Source organism: Opisthocomus hoazin, chromosome 13, assembly GCF_030867145.1.
Source record: "Opisthocomus hoazin isolate bOpiHoa1 chromosome 13, bOpiHoa1.hap1, whole genome shotgun sequence".
Lineage (NCBI taxonomy): Eukaryota > Metazoa > Chordata > Aves > Opisthocomiformes > Opisthocomidae > Opisthocomus > Opisthocomus hoazin.
In genome coordinates, this window is record NC_134426.1 from 15,693,716 (window position 1) to 15,711,857 (window position 18,142).

Below are 18,142 nucleotides of genomic sequence, written 5' to 3' on the forward strand. Positions count from 1 at the left end.
GACTTTTTCGTGTTCCTTTTTATATCCACAACGTAACATCATTTCCCATAGCATAATCCCTGCCATCGCCCTTGAAGATCAAGGTCTGCGTCCTCAGCAAGGCTGCAGTAACTGCTCAGAGGAGTTGGCACAGAGTCCTGTAACCAGGCACGAGTGTCAGTAACAGTCCAGGGTTCTAACCAGACTTGAAAAGAAGAATAGCGACTTGGCCGAGGTAGAAGTAGATGAAGTGCTTGGTCTCGTGAGTCACGTAGCTGCCAAAGTTCCTTCCCACGATGCAGTGCCAAGTGGGATTGTATTTCTTGTCAAACTCCTGCAAAACAGACCACTAGAAATTAAAAACTCTTCTGAACAGGTGCTCACTTTCTGAGCAAGGCAATCAGAGGAAGAGCAGATGCTGTTAAGTACTGGGATTCTCTTTCTTACATCTCACTGTTCACCTGCTGCTTAGTCAGACAAAAAAAAAAAAAAAATCCACAGTGGCTCCCACCTGAGCAGTAGTAACACTACTTTTGTTCAGGGAAAGTAGTCTTTCCCCCTCCATAACTCATACCATGATCTGAAACTATAGCCCTTGAGTAAAAGCTTCACCACTAGTTTTATACCCAGAGATTAAGCCATAATTTAGATCTCACTGTTCACCTGCAACACAGCTGCTGAAGGGACTTGGCGGCAAATTCTCTGCCACATGCTCTGTAACACCAGTACCATCAACAAATCTAAGGAATTGTTTTACACGTTCCAAACAAACCCTCTACAAATTCCCACTAGTTGCTATAAAGAATACCTGAAAAATACTCAAGTAAACTCTCTTTTCCACATCACAGATACTTTGTGCATCTGGGGAAAAAATGCCTTTCTGGATTGTGCACATAGCAAACCAAGACTTCTCTAGTGGAAGCAATCATTCTGCTTAGTTGAATTACTTTTTAAACACCTCTTGCACTCAGATCAGTTTAGCTTTCATGGACACTCTTTCATTTCTCCATTCTCCCGACCTGATGAAGCAGGAAATATAACCAGAACTCTGAACTAGATCTTTCCCATGTTCAGTATTCTTAATCCTACATAAAGAATGACACAGACATTGCAAACAACAGATAGTCAGTGCCACCAGAATTTTTTTTTTCCCCCTTCTTGGTTCAGTAACCACATAAGGATAGGTGTGATTAGGGTAGACTCATAGAAAACTACCTTTCCCTGCAATTTTTGACCCAGCTGGACAGAAGTGTGAAAAGATCCTTAAGATTAAGTTCGTTACAATTGAAACCAAGCACTATGCAAAACAGTTATTCTATCAGAGGAAAACCATAGGAGAGCTCAATAGAGCCCGTGTTTTGTAGCAGCTTATCAGTCACAGGGACAGTCAGCTGCCACTCTCTGGTCACCTGGACAAGGGCACACTGGCAGAAAGGCTTAAGTAGAAGGTACTGCAAGAGAAAAGCAGAAGGACCCGGAACAGTCCATGTAAAGGGTGGGGAAAGGAACAGAAGGACACCAGCCTGCAGAGAAAGTCCTACCTGATTATCTAGAGCTAGTCTCTAGAACTTGTTTCTCTAGAGCTACTTGCCTGGCAGCATTCTCCCTCCTCGATTCTCCAGGGCACTGCCATTCCCCGAGCACAGCACAAGCAAACCCCTACCTTCTTTATGTGCGCAGCGATGTCCTTCTCGATGTTGTATTTCTCCAAGGCCTGAGTAGCACACTCCACAGCGTCCTGCTGCATCTCTTCGGACATGTCCGCATTCTTGATCACGGCCTTTCGATCGCTCATGATTGCCTGTACCGAGTCAAGGAGGAGAGCGCCCAGGGCTGCAGAGCAGCTCCCCGCCGGGACCCCCTGCCAGGCGGCCGCGCAGCCGTCGCCGTTCGCAGCCGGTGCTCAGGGCTGGGCCGCAGTCGCGCCCCCCACCAGCCCCTCTCCCGCCCGGCACAGCCCGACGCGGGCCGCCAGCGCCGCCATAGCCCGCAGCCGCCCCAGCGCCTGGACCCGGCCCGGGGGAGGCCAACGAAGCCCGGCGCCGCCCGCCAAGGGCTCGGAGCCCCGCGCGGCCACGGGGACGGCTCCGGCCTGCAGCCCCCTGGGACGCGGGACGCGGCCGCCGGGGAAGGGCCCAGGCGCGGGGGAGCCGCCGCGAATACGCGCACCGCACCGCACCGCCCCGCTCCCGGCGGCACCGGCTGCCCGGCCTCGGCCCTCGCGGTGCGCGGGGGGGACGCGACCGCTCTCGGGACCTGCGCCGCCCCGGCGCTCGAGGCCCTCGCGCCGCGCTCCTCACCGTTCGGCGGGTGTCGCGGGACCAGCCCTGCGTGGAACGGGGCGCGCGGGGCACAGAAGCAGGCGGACACACAGCTCGCTCCGCCGCCGCGCCGGTTTAACCGACCCGCGCGCGCCGCCGCCGCCTGCGAGCGCCCCCAGCCCCACCCCACTCCGTATTGGCCGCCGGCCATTGGTCACCCCCACCACCCCCCCGAGCGCTCATTGGCCAGGAACCCGCGCTCTCGTAGCATTTTACCGCCGCAGTTTCTTTCAGACCGGCATGCCTCGCGCCTGCGCCCGTTCCCATAGCGACCGGCGGCCGGGGCGATGCCGGGCGAATCCCGGGCTTCCCGGAGCCCGCACCGGGGCGAGCCCGGGTTAGGGCCCGTCCGCAGCACCCTGCATGCGGGTATCGCAGCCCCTGCTCGGCCTTCCCCTTTCTTTCCTCACGGCTGAGCTGCCTGAGCGCGGCCGGTTGCTGGCGTCTGCGCAGCGGCCCGTGACTACCGCGTGAGGGAGGCTCTCCCGGTCGCTTCTCTGGTAGGCAAAGATCGTCCCTCCCTGCAGCTCAGGCAGACAAAAATAAAATCAAGCCCCGAAAAACATACGCGATGCTTTGCAAGGCATTCTGCCGCAAAGAAGATAGGGGAAAAAATCGGAATTTTAGGTTTTGCTTAATTCTGCAGATAATGTATGAGGAAATCATGGCAGAGGATGGTGCTAACGAGCCCCAGCGCGGGGGGAAGCCCTGGGCAAGGGAGACCGGCTGCTGCTGAGGGAACGCAGGCTGCGGTCCGAGTTCTTAGTGGTGGGATGGAATCTCATGAGCAATGGTTGAACAACTTCTTTGTATCTTCACAGCTGACAGAATTTCTGGATGATCCAAACAATGTGATAAGCGGGGCAGCTTTAAAAAAAAAAAAAAAAAGAGAGAGCAGAAAAGGTCCATAATTTGTACCGATGTCCCCACCAGGAATCGGAGAGCACCTTCCTCTCCTCAGCTTGTCAGAACCCACAACCCCACCCTCTCTCCCGCTCCCGGGAGGTTTTACTTTAGCCAGGAAACTGCAAAATTAAACAAGTCAGAGAAAATAATTTGCAAAATTACTCAGGTACGCTGTGCGGGTGGCGTTGGGGTCTGGGGGTTAGGTTTTTTTTTTCTCTTTCCTGTCAGGTGTGTTCCGCCCGGTAGCGCCGGGATGGCTGGCGGCTGTGTCAGGCCGTCCCCCTCCGGCTGTGCGGAGCCCGCCGGTACCGCCTCGGTGTCCGTACCCGGTGTCAACACCCGGTACCGGGCACGGGCCCCGTGCCCCGCGTGTCTCGGGGCCGCGCACGGAGCCCAGCCGTAGCCCGCCCGTCCCGGCGGGCCCGTCCCGGCGGGCCCGTCCCGGCGGGCCCGTCCCGGCGGGCGCCGGCGGAGGTCGCGCCCTGACAAGATGGCGGCGATGGGGCTGTGCCCGTGGCGGGCGCTGCTCGCCCCTGGCGGCGGGGCTCTGCGGGCGCTCTGCGGCTCCGTGCGGGGCCTCGCCGCGGGGCCGGAGACGCACTTCGGCTTCCAGACCGTGACGGAGGCGGAGAGGAGGGAGAAAAGTAAGGGCGGCGGCGGGGTGCGTGCGCTGCCCCGGGGGAGAGCGGGCTGGAACCCGACGGGGCTCCCGGGCAGCGGGGCCGAAGGGGCGGCGGAGACGGGTTTGGAGCTGGGCCCTTGGTGTGAGGCGTTACCGGGAGTCTCGGCGAGCAGTGTCAGTGTGGTGCCTGCTCGACTCTTCCCCTCAGCTCCGGAAAGGGTGATGGGAAGAGGCTGCGTTCCTCCAGAGACGTTTGTCACAGGCTCAGCGGGCTTCGATCGTACTTTTTGTAAGGCGTTTTCAGCTGGTGTTTTTCAGTTCCACATGGTGTCAGACCTCCACGAGGCAATAAAGGACACGTTTTACTTCCACAGGGGCTGTTTTAAGTAAATTGCATCTCATTCTCGTGTCCTTTTTTTGCAGTTTACCACGTCTTTGAAAGTGTGGCCAAGAAATACGATGTAATGAATGATTCAATGAGTCTAGGGGTTCATCGAGTGTGGAAGGATATCCTCATGCATAAAATGAACCCTTTCCCAGGAACACTTCTACTTGATGTTGCTGGAGGAACAGGTAAATAATTTTGGTGAGTTCCACAGGACAATGTCACGCTGTTTTTGAACCGAGTGAGTCTGCTCAGACTCAAGTTGCCTAGCTGCTTCCCCCCTTCAGTGCCCTGTCTTTAAAGCTAGTGAAGCATCTAGGTGGTTTTCACAGAGAAGGTTGAGAGCTAACTTGTTTGTGCTTTGCAATATCTTGCTCCCAGGCTCTGAGAGTATTATAGTGCTGCCTTGATGTGTTATGGAAAACTGTTTCCATCTGTAGGAAGTTGTGCACTCTCTCTGTTTAATATGTTCCCTTTATATATTTTATATATATACCCACTCTCTATCTCACTGTCTTGCTATACTTTGCATGAGGGTTCTATTTTTATTTTTGTAAATAGATACAAGTAAAAATGAACTCAGTTTGATGTTCAGAGCCTTATGTTCCAATTTCCTGAAGTCAGAAAATATTCCAAAACATGTATCTTTCTTTTAAAACAAATGCAGGTGACATCGCCTTTCGATTTATTAATTATGTTCGCTCTGTACGAGAACGCCAACTCCAGCAGAAGCTTAAGCACCATCAGAATTTATCATGGCAGGAAATTTCGGAGAGTTACCAGGAAGACAAATCCAAGTCACTAGGGGATTCCCAAGTGGTAGTCTGTGACATTAACAAAGAAATGTTAAAAGTTGGGAAGCAGAAAGCCCAGCATCTTGGCTACTCCGAAGGTACGTCATGCATTGTACCATTTCAGTAGCATGCCTGATAGCAGCCATCAGGTGATCACCACTTCAGGATTACAATATACATTATATAGCCATGGTGTATACTATAGCTGTGCTTGCGTATTTACCAATGTTGAGTTACTTTTACAGTGAGCATGTATGTAGTATGTTGTTCAGATGTACAGTGATCCTCTTGAATAATACTTGAACTAATAATCATACTATAAGAACTAAGAATACGTATATGGAAGTGTCCATGAGGTCTGATACACAGCTATCCTTCAAAATTTGTTAAATAACCTAAATCTGCTGCTCATATCTGTGCAAATGAATCTGATTTTACTAAGGCAGATAGTGCAAGCGAACTCAGCCCTAGAGTGGTTACACTAAAGATCTTATAATGGGTATTTTAAGAATCAAGGCAGCAAGTAAAAAAATGCAAGAACTAAAGTGTACTGTGCACCTGTAAAACATTCCACAGTTAGAGCATATGCTAATAATACTCAGAGAAACTGAATGATATTAAATGTTAGTTTGCAGGTCAATGGATTAATTCACTAATATCCAGAATTTGTTTGGGACCACGCCAATCCTGATTGAAAAGCCCGATTTTAAGAAGTAAGACATAGAGAGAGAAGTCCTGCTTGTGGCTCAGCGTTTGTATGATAGTCGTTTATCGTCTCTTCATTTATGGATATTTGGCAAATATTTTAGCAATGTAAAGTATACCAGAAGGTTCCCAAACTTTGTTTGCCTGAGTACCACTGTCAGGAATGCCCTGGGCAGCCTTTGCATGTCCTTTCACTGCACCCTGCTCCCACATCCCCATCGGGACTTCAGCCTGCAGATTGCGTAGGCGGAAGGACGTACAGAGCAGCTCAGCAGCACAAAGGGGCTGAAGGGTAAGCTGCTGGCATAGGTTCTCTCAGCTGTTCTTGCTCCCTGCTGGTGGGTTACCCCAGCCCATTTTCTGCCTGCCTCTTCTTTAAAAAACAAACTAGTTGTGAAAGCATTGGTTCTTCCAGCTTTGGCAGACTGCTTGTATCGTGCTTATCTGAGCGGCTTGCAAGCCTGTCCAGAGCTCTTTTTGCATCATAGTTTGGGAACCCCTGAACTGTACCAATGTGGTAAGCATGAAAGCTTTATGACAGTAGCTTAGGACCTGAAATAAAGCTTGTTGCGGCCTCCCAGCTACTATAAATAAAGCATTTTGTTGCACTCTTTAGATATTCTTGTGACTTACCAAATTCTCAAAATGAGTATTTATGTTTTTTAATCTTTTGCCCCTGCATATCGTAGCTGTAGAAGCTCAACTGTCGTCTGGTTGCCTGGGTTGCCTTATGCCCCACTGTGCCACAGTTCTGACTTGTTACTCTTTTTCAGTCCCTTATTCAGCACATATCCATTTAATGTGTCCTGCCTTTTGTTCTTCAGGTGATTCTTCCCTGTTGTAGTAATCTCACTTCTGAGCTTGGTTTTCTGTTGATTGTCCGAGGTCTAAATTATTTTTTTTTAGAATTGTAGGGGCCAGAGCTTTCTTTCACTGTGTTCCTATGTACGTTCACCAGCAGTGAGGGCTGTGCATGGCAAAAAAAACCAAGTGTTGCACGGTCGCTGATTGTGCTTTTTTGGCTAGCAGGAGTGGTAGGCTGCACTGCAGGTGCCCCAGTTCTTCTTGCTGGACACCGACAGCCCCTTTAATGTATCCACTTACAAACTCCTGGGATTTTGCTACAGTGTGTTCTGAAGGACAGTTTTCCTGTTGCTCAAAACCTTTTCTTGATGCTCACTTCTTAGGTGTCTTTTCAAACTATCTAAGTTTGAATAACACTAATAATCACTACTTCAATAATACTGCATGCTTCTTTTTATGCGACACTTTTTACCACTATAAGTATATATATGTTTTCTAAAAATGAAATTTGAATGTCTCCTGGCAACAACTGTTGTTTTCTGTTGTGTTTTGCTCTCCTCCATGTCACTTTCTACCATATGGCCCTTTGAAACTGCTGATCTCTGTTGCAGGAGACTTCTGGTTTTCTTCTGTTAGTATTTTTTGTTTTGCATTTGAGTCACCAAAAACAGTGACTCAACTATTAGTTCTAAATTGAGCAGTCTTATTTTTAGTACCAATAGCCTGGACATCCACGCTCCACAGATAGACATGGCCTTGATCTGTTGAGGTTTGGGAAGCAACGCAGCCGCAGCAGGATTGCACACTGATAGTGCTGATGGAGGGAGTGTGGCTCTTCATGTTCCTCAATCCATGGAAGCTTTCTAGCAAAATGTTTCAAGTGTTTTGGCCATTGTTGCATGGCAAGACATTAATCATTGTTTATAGTTACTCTCTGAGCAGAGATTCTCTTTTTGCAACTTTGCTACAAACAAATGGCAGCCAGATTCTGGAAAGCCAATTGCTTTCTGCTACGATGCAAGATCTGAGTGAACTCTTTGTGGCAGACTATGGCCCTGTGAGCACAACATGGGTCTATATGCAGAAGAACGTTTTGGCTGAACTGCAAAATTAACTACTTTGCTTGAAAGACAGCTGTATAGTACAGGGTGTTGAAAGGTTTGTGAGTATGACCAAGGTATCTTTCCTCCAACAAAAATGCAAAATTGAAAATTAGTTTTAAATTTCACTTTATTAATAATCATTTCCATCTGGAATAGAGAAGTTCTAGCCTTTCTGGAGCAGTCTGAGTTATATAAAATTTGTTCAATACCGTGTCCTTGGCTTCTGCTACAGGTTTGTCCTGGGTGCTTGGGAATGCTGAAGAGTTGCCCTTCGATGATGATAAGTTTGATGTTTACACAATTGCCTTTGGAATCCGAAATGTAACTCGTATTGATTTGGTAAGTTGCTGTAGTGTATCCTGACATGGGGTCCTTACAGTTCGCCTGAGATTTTTATTCTAGCAGAGAAGCAAAGGAGGAATTCTTTGGATAAAGGAACATCTTTTTCTCCTGCTGAAGCATTTAAAATAAGTGGCATGTAGCGTGCAACTTGTTTGAATGGAGAATACAATTAAATGTCCCACCTTTGTCATAAAGAGTTTTATACTAGTTGCAAAAGATTTAGTAGTTGCACCCAATCCTTCCAGCTTGGCAAGCCACACAATCTCTTCCTAAGGCAAAAAGGGCTGCAGTCATTCCCCACCCTCCCCTGACCTGTGATTTTACTGAATCTACATGTGCGCAGCGCAGTCGGTCTGCACATCTTGGATCTTCCTGAAGCACCTGATCGATATCCCACGGCAGCGGGTCCAACGCTTCCTGCCCCGTTCAGTTTCCCTCCCTGAGCCAGCAGAGCTTCCAGGGCAGAGTGGGAAGCAGCTGGCTGCTGCCACTACTGCCATTGAACTAACCCATTCAGCCCACTGCTGCTCAGTGTTCTTGTGCTGGCTGATAGGAGAGTTTCTCATGAAGAATGAGTTTGATTTTAATTAGGAGAAGTAGTACCCTTTGTTCTAAATAATATCTGTCCTTCGAGCATGACTTGCTGTCTTGGGGATGAAGATAGGTTAGATTACCTGTCTAGCTGGACTAGTTGTGTTTTGGAGGAGCGTGTTACAACCTTGGCAATGCTCCTTCTGTGGAAGGTGTAGTGTTTGTGTCCAAACCACCTTGAACTCTATGACTTTGAACTTCTCTTAATGTGAATCGCTTTTCGTGATGCTTCATCTGCACTCTTCTGAAGCACAGGCTCTTTGCCTTCCTGGATACAGCAGTCTGGTAGCATAGCTCCCTGGAGACCTGAACACATCCAAGCCTCCAATTCTTTTGCAGGGCTCCCATCATGTATGTGTACTGTTTATATTTTATCCCTTAGGAACATGACAGTTGAAGCCAAGCAGATGTACAACATGCAGAGGTTCTGGAATACAACCCTGCTGTGCTCTTGTATGAAAAAACATATAGTTGTAAACAGAATTTTGTCTTGGTGTTTTATTTTCAATATAGGATGGAATTTTCAAAGTAGCCAAAGATTTTCTTCTTCCCTCTCCTTCCTCCCTGTTCTCACACACTGCTTATCCAAAACCCAGTATCATGCCTTCTTTGATCCTTTGGGTGTGCCTTGCAGTTGAGTAAAATCTTGTCTTTTGATTAAAAAAAAAAAAAAAATCTATCATGCCTTCTCTTCATTTTCAGCTTGTTGTAACTGAGTCACCTTCTCCCTTTTGGGTTTGGTCTGTAATTACAAGAGCTTTGCTGGTAAACATTCATCAACTAAGAGCAGGGAAAAAGAGGAAAAACTGCAAAACTGACATCATAGTTTCGACACGAAGCCTGGTATAAATCTATTTATGTAACAGCAAGAGTTTTTGTGGTTTGGTTTTGTTTGTTTGAGGGGTTTTTTTTGTACTTACCTTGGGGTGCTTCTTCACAAGTAAATATTGGAGATTGCCAGTCAGGATTCTCCCCTCAGTTCATCACTGAGTTGCCATCACATGGCATGATAATAGCCAGGTGCCGTTCTACAGAAACATATTTATTGCATCTGCTTTGTCTCAGGCACTTGAGGAGGCCTATCGTGTGCTGAAACCAGGAGGAAGATTTCTCTGCCTTGAATTTAGTCACGTCAGCAACCCTGTTCTTTCCAGGTAGGAACGTGGTGACGCTGTGCCATGTCACAAGGCTCTCTTATTTGTACTGAGTCAGAATAAGAGACAGAGAGACTTTGAGGCCACCTTATTGTGCACTTTTAAAATCAGGTACAGGCTCCATAGCGTAGTGGTACAGAGATCAGCTTCTGTTGGGGAGGGTTGATTTTACACTTGTTTGTATTAATCTGCATTTGCTGTCCGTGCAGGCTCTACGACCTGTACAGTTTCCAGGTTATCCCTGTTCTGGGTGAGGTTATCGCTGGTGACTGGAAGTCTTACCAGTATCTCGTGGAGAGCATCCGACGTTTCCCCCCTCAGGTAGGACAGTATTCACTAACACAAACCACCATCCCAGTGTCATCTTGCAGGCAGCTTGCTTATAGGCCTTCAGCTTGTTACAATTATGGAACTGTTACTTTTCAGGAGGAGTTCAAGGCAATGATAGAAGATGCAGGTTTTTTTAAAGTGGATTATCAGAACTTGAACTCGGGCATTGTAGCCATTCACTCAGGTTTCAAACTGTGAGTCTGCTATGTAGCAGAACACAGGTAATTACAAGTGTAATTTTCCTAAGGCGTATGAAGGCTGTGGCATTTTAATGCTGTCAAGATTGAAGAAGAGTTTTAACAACTTGTGTAACAGATGCTTGCTCAGCAGTCAGAGCCAGAAGACAACCAGCTACCATTTTTGCCCCAAGAAGCCTGCAGACAGAGTGACTCCTGGGGCATTTCTTACGCTTGCATTTCCCTTCATGTGCAATGTAAAGGACATGGCCAAAACTGAGCAATGCTAACAAATGAAGCAACTTCGTTACCAGTGGTGTGGATACAGAAATAGACTGACTGGTCTGGGAGTAAGATGCCTCCTTTTTATTAGTAAGCCTCAAGGAAGATAGCATACCAGTAAGAAGTAACTTGGATTTATTAGATTTATATTAAGCTGTCACTACCTTTGTCATGCGGACTCTGAGGGATTTTGCCCGTGATTCCTTTACTTCTTGGAAAGGGAAGGCTTGTGAAATAAAACAGCTCTGCATCAACTTTCATTTAAGTCAGTATTTTATCCTTTCTAAGAAAGGAATTTGTTTCTGAAGGAGAATGACTGCATAGCTATATTCTGGGGCAAGATTACATGTTTTCACCTCACTACCTCAATCATTTCCTTTGTCAGTGCTAGATGCATAACCTCTGTGTAAATACTGTGCATTTCCTTCTGTTCTTTCAACTAAACTGTTGGAGAACAATGTTCTGTAGCAGGATACAGTGAAAAAAAAAATTTAGAGAAGGTATAAACTTACATTCTAAAGTGACAGCCATGTAATGAACTTGTATGAAAGTTTGTCTCTTCTGAAAATTGGGAGATGAAAGGACTAGTGCTTTTAGCTCACCAGTTCCCCTGAAATCAGAAAAGCAACACCATGTATCTAAACTCCAGAATTTGCACTGGAGGTTGTTCATGCTGAAAATATGTTTATCAAGAACTGAAAAGCAGTCTCTCTTCTCTCAGGGAAAATATCTCCTGGTGGTCTCAGTTACTGACAGATGACGTATTTATATATTAGCTCAGGCTTCAGATGCTGTGGATTTTGGGGGTGAAGTCAGGGTGGCGATGTTCCTCCTACACTCACAGTGGAATAGAGGGTAATGCCAGCACTGGGAGGGCAGAAGGGTAGAGAAAACTCTTGAAGGATAAACTTGTTCCAACAATTTTATTAGCAAAGAAGCAATCTTTTAAAAGAAAATAAATACAAGGAAGACACTTTTACCTTTTTTATAGCGACAATTAAAATACCAGCTGCTACAGCAAAATCCCTGACCATTAACAATACAACAAAAGACCTGAAGATCAAGGTCCGTTTCCTCAGGAAGGCTGACGGTAGGAGGCTGTTTGGAGTTAGTGTGCAGTCCTATAACCAGGCGCGAGTGTCAGTAACAGTCCAGGGTTCTAACCAGACTTGAAAAGAAGAATAGCGACTTGGCCGAGGTAGAAGTAGATGAAGTGCTTGGTCTCGTGAGTCACGTAGCTGCCAAAGTTCCTTCCCACGATGCAGTGCCAAGTGGGATTGTATTTCTTGTCAAACTCCTGCAGAAGAGGAATTCAGCATTTTCGTGAGAATTGTACTAACATTGTCTAACAGGGTTTATTTTGCAGTGATGTCACTTGTTAACGGGTAATCATTTTTGGAAGAAGGCAATTAAGGAGCAGCATATGCTCTTCAGTGCAAGGATCATCTGTCATTTTCTAACTCATCTGCTGCTTAGTCAGACCAAAAAAAAAAAAAAGAAAAAAGTAAGTGCTTCCAAAGTGAGCAGGAATAAGCTTAAAACATATGTTTGGGAAAGTAGCTTCCGCAAACGTCACACCATCATCTCCAACTGTAACTTTAAGAACTTCACTGCTTGTTCTGAATCTGTACAGATTAAGCTCTTCTGCCCCTGTGCTCCACTCTGCTGAGACCCCCCCGGGAGTCCTGCGTCCAGCTCTGGAGCCCTCAGCACAGGACAGAGCTGGAGCTGTTGGAGCAGGGCCAGAGGAGGCCCCAGCCATGATCCAAGGGCTGGAACCCCTCTGCTGGGAGGAAAGGCTGGGAGAGCTGGGGCTGCTCAGCCTGGAGAGGAGAAGGGTGCGGGGAGACTTTAGAGCAGCTGCCAGTACCTGAAGGGGCCTACATGAAAGCTGGAGATGGACTTTTTACAAGGACATGGTGTGACAGGACAAGGGGTAATGGCTTTAAACTGAAAAAAAGAGTAGATTTAGATTAGATATAAGGAAGAAATTCTTTCCTGTGAGGGTGGTGAGGCCCTGGCCCAGGCTGCCCAGAGAAGCTGTGGCTGCCCCCTCCCTGGCAGTGTTCAAGGCCAGGTTGGATGGGGTTTTGAGCACCCTGGGCTGGTGGGAGGGGTCCCTGCCCCTGGCAGGGGGGTTGGAACTGGATGGGGTCTATAAGGTCCCTTCCAACCCAAACCATTCTGTGATTCTATACTTCATGAGCTGTTTTCAACAAGGATGCGGAAGGGGCTCTAGATGGAAAATGCTCTGCCACATCCTAGATACCAGGTCATGAGACCATGTTCTTCCTACACACTGTAGTCAGGAGCCTGCTCTGACTTTCAAATGAACTTGTGTGTATGAGGCTACTGTGGGTAAAGCCGTGCAGTCCATGGTCACATCCCGCAGTATCTAACAGACATCAGCTGAGGAGACTTTTTGTGGGAGCATGCATGATGTCGTGTTCTGCTCAACCAAACCCTTCAACTACTTGCAGCTCAATCAGGCTCCCAGTAGGAGTCGGAGAGAAAATCTGACAAACTGGAAGCTATGAACCATCTGTTCTGCGCTGGCATGAACAGTTTGTCTGACATGTGGCGGGGGAAAAAAACCCAGAAAACCACTTCTTATTACAAAGTCAGCAACCCACCACTTCTCAAAGGGGCTCCATAGAGCCCCTGTGTTTTGTACCAGCTCGTCAGTCACAGGGACAGTCAGCTGCCACTCTTGGGTGACCTGCACAAGGGCACACTGGCAGAAAAGGCTTAAGTAGAAGGTACTGCCAGAGAAAAGCGTTCAAGGCCAGGTTGGATGGAGCTCTGAGCAACCTGGTCTAGTGGAAGATGTTCCTGCTCATGGTGGGAGGCTGGAACCAGATGATCTTTAAGGTCCTTTCCAACCCAAACCATTCTATGATTCTATGAAAAGCAGAAGGACCCGGAACAGTCCATGTAAAGGGTGGGGAAAGGAACAGAAGGACACCAGCCTGCAGAGAAAGTCCTACCTGATTATCTAGAGCTAGTCTCTAGAACTTGTTTCTCTAGAGCTACTTGCCTGGCAGCATTCTCCCTCCTCAATTCTCCAGTGCACTGCCATTCCCCGAGCACAGCACAAGCAAACCCCTACCTTCTTTATGTGCGCAGCGATGTCCTTCTCGATGTTGTATTTCTCCAAGGCCTGAGTAGCACACTCCACGGAGTCCTGCTGCATCTCTTCGGACATGTCCGCATTCTTGATCACGGCCTTTCGATCGCTCATGATTGCCTGTACCGAGCCAAGGAGGAGAGCGCCCAGGGCTGCAGAGCAGCTCCCCGCCGGGACCCCCTGCCAGGCGGCCGCGCAGCCGTCGCCGTTCGCAGCCGCTGCTTGGGGCTGGGCCGCAGTCGTGCCGCCGTGCCAGAGGCACAGCCCGTGCCCGGAGCCCCGGCAACGGCGGCTTCGCAGCCCGCAGCCGCACCGAGCACCCGCTCCCCGGGCGCTCCCCCGCCGCCGCCCCCTCAAACCCCGCCGCCGCCCCGCAGCCCCTCTCCCGCCCGGCACAGCCCGACGCGGGCCACCAGCCCCGCCACAGCCCGCAGCCGCTCCAGCGCCCGGACCCGGCCCGGGAAAGGCGAACGAAGCCCGGCGCCGCCCTCCAAGGCTCCGGCTTGCGGCCCCCAGGGACGCGGGACAGGGGAGGCGGCCGCCGGGGAAGCACCCAAGCGCGGGGGAGCCGCCTGGACTCGCACCACCACGGGACGGCTGAGGCACGGCGGCCGGTACCCGGTCCGGCCGCGGTCCTTCCCCGGGAGCCGCCGCCGCCGCTCCCCTCACCGTGCTGCGGGCGCTGCGGGACCGGCCCTGTGCGGAACGGCGCGACGCTGCGGTCTGGACACGCCGCGCCCGCCTCCGAGCGCTCCCAACCCCGCCCTCCGCACCCCACCGCCAGCCTCATTGGCCACCGCCACCGCCCCCCCGGGCGCTCATTGGCCGCGGCCGGGCGCTCTCCTTGGGTTTTGCTCTTGCGTTTTCTTTCAGACCAGGATGCCTCGCGCGGGCGTCCGTTCCCATGGCGACCGGCGGCGGCGTGGGGTGCGGTGAGGCTCCGTTAGCGCCGGTGCCAGCCGCCTGTGCGAAGCCGCGGTCCCGGCTCTCCTGGCGCGTTCCGGAGACCCCGGGCCGAGGCTCCCGTCCCTCGAGCGCGAGCGACGCCGGTGCGTTTCGGCCTGCCCGCCGGTTTGCGCGCGCGACGCCTCGCCGCACCCGGTGCGTGGGGCGCGAAGGCATCCCATAGCCTGCCGGGACCCCGGTGATCGCTGCGGCAGGCCGTTGTGCGGTGTGAGCTGGGAGAGCTCTGCTGGGGAGGCGGGCTGTGCCGGGAGGAAAGCCGCCCGCGCTGGGGAAGGAGTTCCGCAGCTGGCTCCCGATCGCCTTTCCGGTTCTCCCGCCTGCCTGCGGGTTGTCTCTCAGCCCAGCTGAGCTCTGCGAGAAAGCTCGTCCCCGTAGTTACCAGGTACGATAAAGTCAGTGAAACTGTGTTCCTTCAGTGAGCTGAATCCGTCTCAGAATGGTTTGGGTTGGAAGGGACCTTGCAGACCATCCAGTTCCAGCCCCCCTGCCATGAGCAGGGACATCTCCCACCAGCCCAGGGTGCTCAGAGCTCCATCCAACCTGGCCTTGGACACTGCCAGGGAGGGGGCAGCCACAGCTTCTCTGGCCAACCTGTTCCAGGGCCTCACCACCCTCGTAGGGAAGAATTTCTTCCTAATATCTAATCTCAGTCTGCCCTCTTTTAGTTTACAGCCATTCCCCCTTGTCCTGTCACTACACCCCCTTGTGAAAAGCCCCTCTCCGTCCTTCCTGTCAGCCCCTTCAGGCACTGGCAGCTGCTGTAAGGTCACCCCAGAGCCTTCTCTTCTCCAGGCTGAACAGCCCCAGCTCCCTCAGCCTGTCCTCGTAGGAGAGGTGCTCCAGCCCTCGGACTATCTTCATGGCCCTGCTCTGGACCTGCTCCAACACATCCATCAGACTTCTTACATCTCATTTAAGGCATCTGTTGCACACCTCGCCGCCTCTGCAACCCTTTCCTTTTTTTTTCCTCTTTTGTTTTACATGAAGCAAGATGCTTTGGGCGATCCCCAGTGCTCCATGTTGTTGGTTTCACTCCCCCTGTGGCACTTTCTGCTTACACTCTTGTCAGCAGCCAGAAAATTGCTGTTGAGTCTTCCGTGGCTGCTGATCTGTTAATAACCGAATTCTGAACCATGTCTATAGCAAACAGCACAGGATGACTTAAAAGAGCACAGTATAGCTACCTGCTCAGTGTTGTTCATTGCAAAAGCAGCATAACTGCAAGCAACCTTTTGCTTCAGCAAGCTCTGAAGCAACCTCAGAAGAATATATTGTCCCCAAAATATTAAAACTGGATGATGTAGTACTCTAGAGTATCTCAGAAATAGCTTCTGACTTTAGCTCACCAGGTTTTGGCATTCCTTTTAGAAGAGATGCAATTTGTAGCTTTGCTTTCTGTCTTGCTGCCAGGAGTGTGTGTTAGGGACAACGCTGAAAGTTGTGAAATTAAGGCAACCTACCTCGTTTAATGCAGCAGATGAAAGGGCATGAGACATGTTGTGTGCCAGCAGCTTGAACAAGCTTTGAATAGTCTCAGGGCCACAGTAAGCAATTAATTTACGGAACTGTGTGTAATGTCTGCAGCACCAGCAATGGTTCTTTGAGTACCAGACGGTTTAGTGCTGACAGAACTGAATCCTTTAACAATCCTCCCAGTGCTTACAATGAACTTCAGAAACGCCCATGAATCTCTGAGGAGGTGGCCATGTTTGGCAGCTGCAGGCAAATTTCTGTGCATTTATTAAGAAATGGTTAGCTGAAGGAACAGATGTGATGACGACTGCAGGAAATGTCAGCGTGGGTGAGATACATGTCGTTCACGAGAAACATTAAAGCCCGAGATACACGGCTTTAAAGAGAAACATGAGAGCCTTACTTGTTAATCAAGAATATAAAAGTATAATTTCCCTCAGGACAGAGCTGCAGGGGAAGGCAGAACAAATATACATGGGAGATGATAGCTGGAGTAGGGGAGGTGCCGAAGAAAATTGGGTAATGGATACGGTATATCATGAGATTCCCTTGCAATGGATGTTAGATTGTAAGACTTTTCAACTGAGGCTTTTTTTTTTGCTCTGTGTTGAATACCATATCACTGTATCTAATAGAGATTTCTCCTGGGGCTCCTAGTTACTGTCCGAACATAAAATAATCATTATTAGCAATAAAACAATTTCCATTTTATTTTTTCCCTAAACCCAAAGAAATCCCCACCTTCAAAATTTCTTTGTAAATCTGGAATCTATATGCTAGGGCTTCTAACCCAATTTTATATGTTACAGATCTCCACAGTAGTGGGAAAACCTTAGCAGGTGTAAGTCAAGTTACCGCCACGGTCTCTGGGGGCTTTAGATACATTTACAGCACCTTGGAATCTGGCTTCCTTTTGTGTTTTTGTTAACCAAAGAAGATTTCTTTTTTTTTTTTTTCCCCTTTCTGCTGTGTCTATTAACCACTGAGAAAAGATGAGGTATTTCACAAATACAAATGATATTTTCCACACTGCAGTTACAAGGAATTTACAGGTAGCAATTGTGTTAGACAAGTCCTTAAACGTATCTATTCACTTGCCTGGCTTTGTAAACTGCATTGTGGCAGAACACTGCAAAGATCTGACCCAGATTGGACCCGCTTGCACGTCGAGGCCCTGCGGCGAAAGCAGGTGAGCCGGCACCACGCAGGGCGTCTCGTCCCCACCTCGGGGTGCAGCCGGGCCCCAGGGGAGCTTTGCAGCATCCCTGGGGTGCAGCACCCACCCCATCGGACGCGCTGAGGGCAGGCTGAGGCACCAGCCTGTTCTGCCCCACAGGCAGCTCATCTGGCCTTTGCTGGGGTGTCTGTGTCGGCAGCTGCAGGTGCCCGAGTCAGGGCTGGGATTCCCTTATTAGCGGTGGAGTTGCAACAAACCCCTTCATTAAGGAAATGTGTGTTTTCCACTTAAAGTGCAGTTTGGGCTATGGAGAACGAACATCACTCGGTCTGTTCTCTCACCAGAGTGTGTGGGTAAGGGAGCAGCCATGAGCCGGCAGTTTTCAGCTTGGCCGTTCTGCATTGGGAATGTGGGCTCATCCTTATCCACGTGGTTGGTTTGGTTGTTGCTTTTAAATAGTTACGTGATGGTGTGCTGGGTTGGAAGCTCCTGCAGCCACGCAGTTCACTCTCAAATTCCTCTTCTTTTTTCTGTGTAAATAACACTGTCCCCATTCTCTCTGATGGTCAAAGGAGGAGGTCAAAACGGATAGAACAGGTGAAGATTTCTCAGACTGGGAATTCTCCACTAACATGCTTGTTGTGTGGTGTGACTTGAGGTCTTTCCTTGTTGTGATTTATGTATGCATCGCAAATGACTTTTAGGCTGAGCCTGTATATTTGTAAAACTTCAGCATTTGCAGGGCCTGAAACTTGAAAAGCTGGACTACAGCACTAACAGAGTGTTACAGCTTTGCAGAGAATTGGATTAGTGGGATTAGATTAATTCAACGGCCTTGAAAGAATTAAAGTATTGTACTAATTATGTGGTTTATGCATATGTGTATATATGTATGTATCTATATT

The 18,142-nt window shown here is 49.4% G+C and overlaps 3 protein-coding genes across 5 annotated transcripts; 1 reads left to right on the forward strand and 2 right to left on the reverse strand.

The window, feature by feature from the left end:
• LOC104331425 (dynein light chain 1, cytoplasmic) lies at positions 1-2,721 on the reverse strand. Of its 2 annotated transcripts, none has more exons than XM_075434782.1 (3): positions 2,517-2,721; positions 1,643-1,780; positions 1-313 (listed from the first exon to the last, which is right to left on the reverse strand). In XM_075434782.1, the coding sequence occupies exons 1-3, from the start codon at positions 2,565-2,567 to the stop codon at positions 176-178; spliced, it is 327 nt and encodes a 108-aa protein (XP_075290897.1). In that variant the 5' UTR covers positions 2,568-2,721; the 3' UTR covers positions 1-175. The 2 variants fall into 2 exon arrangements, with proteins under 2 accessions (XP_075290897.1, XP_075290898.1); XM_075434783.1 differs by lacking the exon at positions 2,517-2,721 and adding an exon at positions 2,280-2,420.
• Positions 2,722-3,664: 943 nt separating this feature from the next.
• On the forward strand, positions 3,665-10,754 carry COQ5 (coenzyme Q5, methyltransferase). The gene is made up of 7 exons (XM_075434780.1): positions 3,665-3,850; positions 4,252-4,401; positions 4,881-5,105; positions 7,852-7,958; positions 9,618-9,706; positions 9,916-10,027; positions 10,133-10,754. Exons 1-7 carry the CDS (start codon positions 3,697-3,699, stop codon positions 10,232-10,234), a joined length of 939 nt encoding a protein of 312 aa, XP_075290895.1. The 5' UTR covers positions 3,665-3,696; the 3' UTR covers positions 10,235-10,754.
• Positions 10,755-11,398: 644 nt separating this feature from the next.
• On the reverse strand, positions 11,399-14,379 carry LOC104331444 (dynein light chain 1, cytoplasmic). 2 transcript variants are annotated; one of them, XM_075434615.1, is made up of 3 exons: positions 14,291-14,379; positions 13,604-13,741; positions 11,399-11,791 (listed from the first exon to the last, which is right to left on the reverse strand). In XM_075434615.1, exons 2-3 carry the CDS (start codon positions 13,733-13,735, stop codon positions 11,654-11,656), a joined length of 270 nt encoding a protein of 89 aa, XP_075290730.1. In that variant the 5' UTR covers positions 13,736-13,741; positions 14,291-14,379; the 3' UTR covers positions 11,399-11,653. The 2 variants fall into 2 exon arrangements, with proteins under 2 accessions (XP_075290730.1, XP_075290729.1); XM_075434614.1 differs by lacking the exon at positions 14,291-14,379 and adding an exon at positions 14,206-14,227.
• Between the last annotated feature and the right edge of the window lie 3,763 nt (positions 14,380-18,142).

Excerpts from the sequence above, each read along its gene's own strand:
- LOC104331444 (XM_075434615.1), bottom strand. The coding sequence starts at position 13,735 with ATGAGCGATCGAAAGGCCGTGATCAAGAATGCGGACATGTCCGAAGAG. Across the intron at positions 11,792-13,603 it reads TCGCTGCGCACATAAAGAAG|GAGTTTGACAAGAAATACAA; the intron begins GTAGGGGTTTGC and ends CCTCTTCTGCAG.
- COQ5 (XM_075434780.1), top strand. The coding sequence starts at position 3,697 with ATGGCGGCGATGGGGCTGTGCCCGTGGCGGGCGCTGCTCGCCCCTGGC. Across the intron at positions 3,851-4,251 it reads GGCGGAGAGGAGGGAGAAAA|TTTACCACGTCTTTGAAAGT; the intron begins GTAAGGGCGGCG and ends CTTTTTTTGCAG. Across the intron at positions 4,402-4,880 it reads TGATGTTGCTGGAGGAACAG|GTGACATCGCCTTTCGATTT; the intron begins GTAAATAATTTT and ends AAACAAATGCAG.
- LOC104331425 (XM_075434782.1), bottom strand. The coding sequence starts at position 2,567 with ATGGGAACGGGCGCAGGCGCGAGGCATGCCGGTCTGAAAGAAACTGCG. Across the intron at positions 1,781-2,516 it reads GTCTGAAAGAAACTGCGGCG|GCAATCATGAGCGATCGAAA; the intron begins GTAAAATGCTAC and ends GACTCGGTACAG. Across the intron at positions 314-1,642 it reads TCGCTGCGCACATAAAGAAG|GAGTTTGACAAGAAATACAA; the intron begins GTAGGGGTTTGC and ends TCTGTTTTGCAG.